This window comes from Blastomyces dermatitidis (genome assembly GCF_000003525.1).
Source record: "Blastomyces dermatitidis ER-3 genomic scaffold supercont1.4, whole genome shotgun sequence".
NCBI lineage: Eukaryota > Fungi > Ascomycota > Eurotiomycetes > Onygenales > Ajellomycetaceae > Blastomyces > Blastomyces dermatitidis.
Window position 1 is genome coordinate 218,683 of NW_025544777.1, and position 2,801 is coordinate 221,483.

The window sequence follows — 2,801 nt, forward strand, 5'->3', positions numbered from 1 at the left end:
TCTGAAACTGCTTTCACAACTGATCAGTCAGTAGCATAGTTAATAGCAGTGATTATTCAACAATTTCTATTTAATGTTCACAGTAATATGTCTATGAGATTCATCTCTCATTGTTTAAACAGTTGTATTATACATTTCATCTGATATTGTACTTTCTCACATTCTAATTCTGTCTTAGATTCTTTCATGACCTGACAATTCAGATACTTGTGAGTGTATGTCTGAATGTTCTCAGTCATGCTTAATCAGTACACTCTTGATTTAAGTACACTCATGAGTTCAGAGCTTTCTAAGTGACTGAATTCCATATACATACAAGTCACCAAGTCATGTCTAAATGAATGTTCTAGATAGAGAGCTTTCATATATTCTAGATCATGATAAAGCATAATATTATTTTTTAATTTCTTCAGCTTGAAGTTTGAAAGCATCTCTTCTACTACTTTCATAAGACACTTATCATCTCAGTCATCAATAACCAACCGCTCCACCACGAACTCACTCGATTTTTCGAATAAGAACCCGCCGATAGATCCATCGAAAAGCCCTCGATCATACGAGCATTTTGACCCCATCGCCGACCGCATACCCCGTGTGGTGGTGGAGTTATCCAGCCAAACGTGAACCAGACGTCGTTCGGAACTCCTGTGTGGGATTATCCCCCATTCTCCCCTACCACACCACAACCCCGGGCCAAATTGCCATACAAATTGTAAGGTGAAGAGACCTAGCCGTATGCACCAATCTTCTCGATTTTGGAAGATCCCCAATCTGTAGTTGTGGAGATATCTGAGGAGCGACCTCCGCGAAAACCCTGTCCATCTTTGATGTTCCAAAACACCAACGCCAAGTCCCACCCTCGTACCGCCCTTCCCAATCTGGCCCACCCCCGGCAGAAAAATACAAAAAGATACCTTGGTGATAATATCAAGCACATAATCAATGAACAACAAGTCAACAGCACATCAATAACTATAAAATCAGTATACCTCAAGGTCTGACTGAGCCTTTGATCCCTGCACAGTGAGATATATTAAATCTAGTTTTAATATCTTAATATTCAATAGATTCTGCAAGAGATTGAGAACAGCAACACTAGATTTCTATTGAATTTAAGAATTAACTCTATATTGATATAATCATTGATAAAGTCTTCTATTTTGAGATATAAATAACCAGTTCCTCTACATCTCACTGACAATATTTATATTATTATATAGAAACAGACTTATATTCTCTATAATATCAAGACTCTGAAGAGAGAAAGTCTTGATAGAGAGTATACAGTAGTACATATCTTAGCAGTTTCTATCTCATTCTTCTGCAGCAGTCAATGCATGAAAAAAAGATCTTAGAAATAGTTTTTTACTTCTCTTGAAAAAGTAAGGTGTTTTTCTTTGAATTTTATACAATATTCTTACAAAGAATTAAAAACAGAGCTGTTTTCTGTCATAATTTCATATTCTTTTAAGTAAGAATTACTTTTTCAGTGACTGAAGAGCTTTCATCTCTCTATATATTAAAGAAAAACCAACTTTTCCGTGCAAAAAACGCTGTAACGTGACCTCACGTGACGTCACGTGCACCCCATCAAAAATCCATGGATACGTAGTGGCGCCTGCCAATTGCATCACTCTATCTAACCCTCTATCATCACCACCGCCTCTAACGCCCCGTAGCACCTTCTATTACTTCCACTTCATACTCCTCCCTCCATCTTATCACTCACTCTTACCACCCCTACCACTTCTACCATCTTTACCACTTCTATCACCTCTATCACTTCTACCACCTCTATCACCTCTATCATCTTTATCATCACTGCCTCTATCACTTCACAGCTCCCTCTATCACTTTCACTCTATATCTCTACTCTACCCCCATCTTACCACTCACTCTCTTACCATCTCTATTATCTCTATCACCTCTACACTTCTTTCACTCTGATTCCCTCTTATCACTTCTTATCACCTCTTACCATCTCTATCACCTCTATTACCTCTATCATCATCACTGTCTCTACCGTCTCACAGCACTCTCTATCACTTTCACTCTCTATCTCTACTCTCATCTTATCATTCTATTCCTCTCTTACTATCTCTATCATCTTTCTCATTTCTATCACCTCTATCACTTCTCTCTATCATCTTTTTCACTCTCTAGCCTCTCTATTATTATCATTATCTTCACTACTCTACAGTCTCTTCTATCACTTTCACTATCTCTACTTCTCTCTTACTATCTCTATCATATTTTGATCTCTGTGTTTATAGTATATACTGCTAAATACTCTGTAATAAAATCTCATATAATGTCATATACATCTCTTTGAATTTATGAATGAGATTGAATAGCTGACTCTGCAGTCTGTACAGCTCTGATTAATCTGATAATGATGATAGAGATGATACAGAGTGAAAGAAAGTAGTAGAAGAAGTAGAGATGATAATAATGATGATAATGAGAAGGTAGAGAGTGAAAGAGATGAAAAGAGTGATAACAGTGAGTAGAGATAGAGAATGAAAGTGATAAAGAAGGTTATGAGGTGATAGAGATCATGATGATAATAGAGGGGGATTGCGGGGCGGTAGAGGCGGTGGTGGTGGTAGAGGGAGTAGAGGGTGAAAGGGGTGAAAGAGGTGGTAAGGGGTGGTAAGAGAGGGGTAGAGGGTGGTTTGAGAGGAGGGTGGAAGTGATAGAGAGGCGGCGAGGCGGTAGAGACGGTGATGATGGTAGAGGGGTTGGAGAGTAAGAGATGGAAGGGGTAGAAGGGGTGATAGAGATGATACAGAGTGATACGG

The 2,801-nt window shown here is 38.6% G+C and overlaps 1 protein-coding gene across 1 annotated transcript; it reads right to left on the reverse strand.

The window, feature by feature from the left end:
* Positions 1-407: 407 nt before the first annotated feature.
* On the reverse strand, positions 408-2,071 carry BDCG_16805 (uncharacterized protein; the record flags this gene model as incomplete). Its single annotated transcript, XM_045426002.1, has 3 exons — positions 408-914; positions 1,706-1,861; positions 1,979-2,071. The coding sequence occupies 3 exons, from the start codon at positions 2,069-2,071 to the stop codon at positions 465-467; spliced, it is 699 nt and encodes a 232-aa protein (XP_045280668.1). The 3' UTR covers positions 408-464.
* Positions 2,072-2,801: the final 730 nt, after the last annotated feature.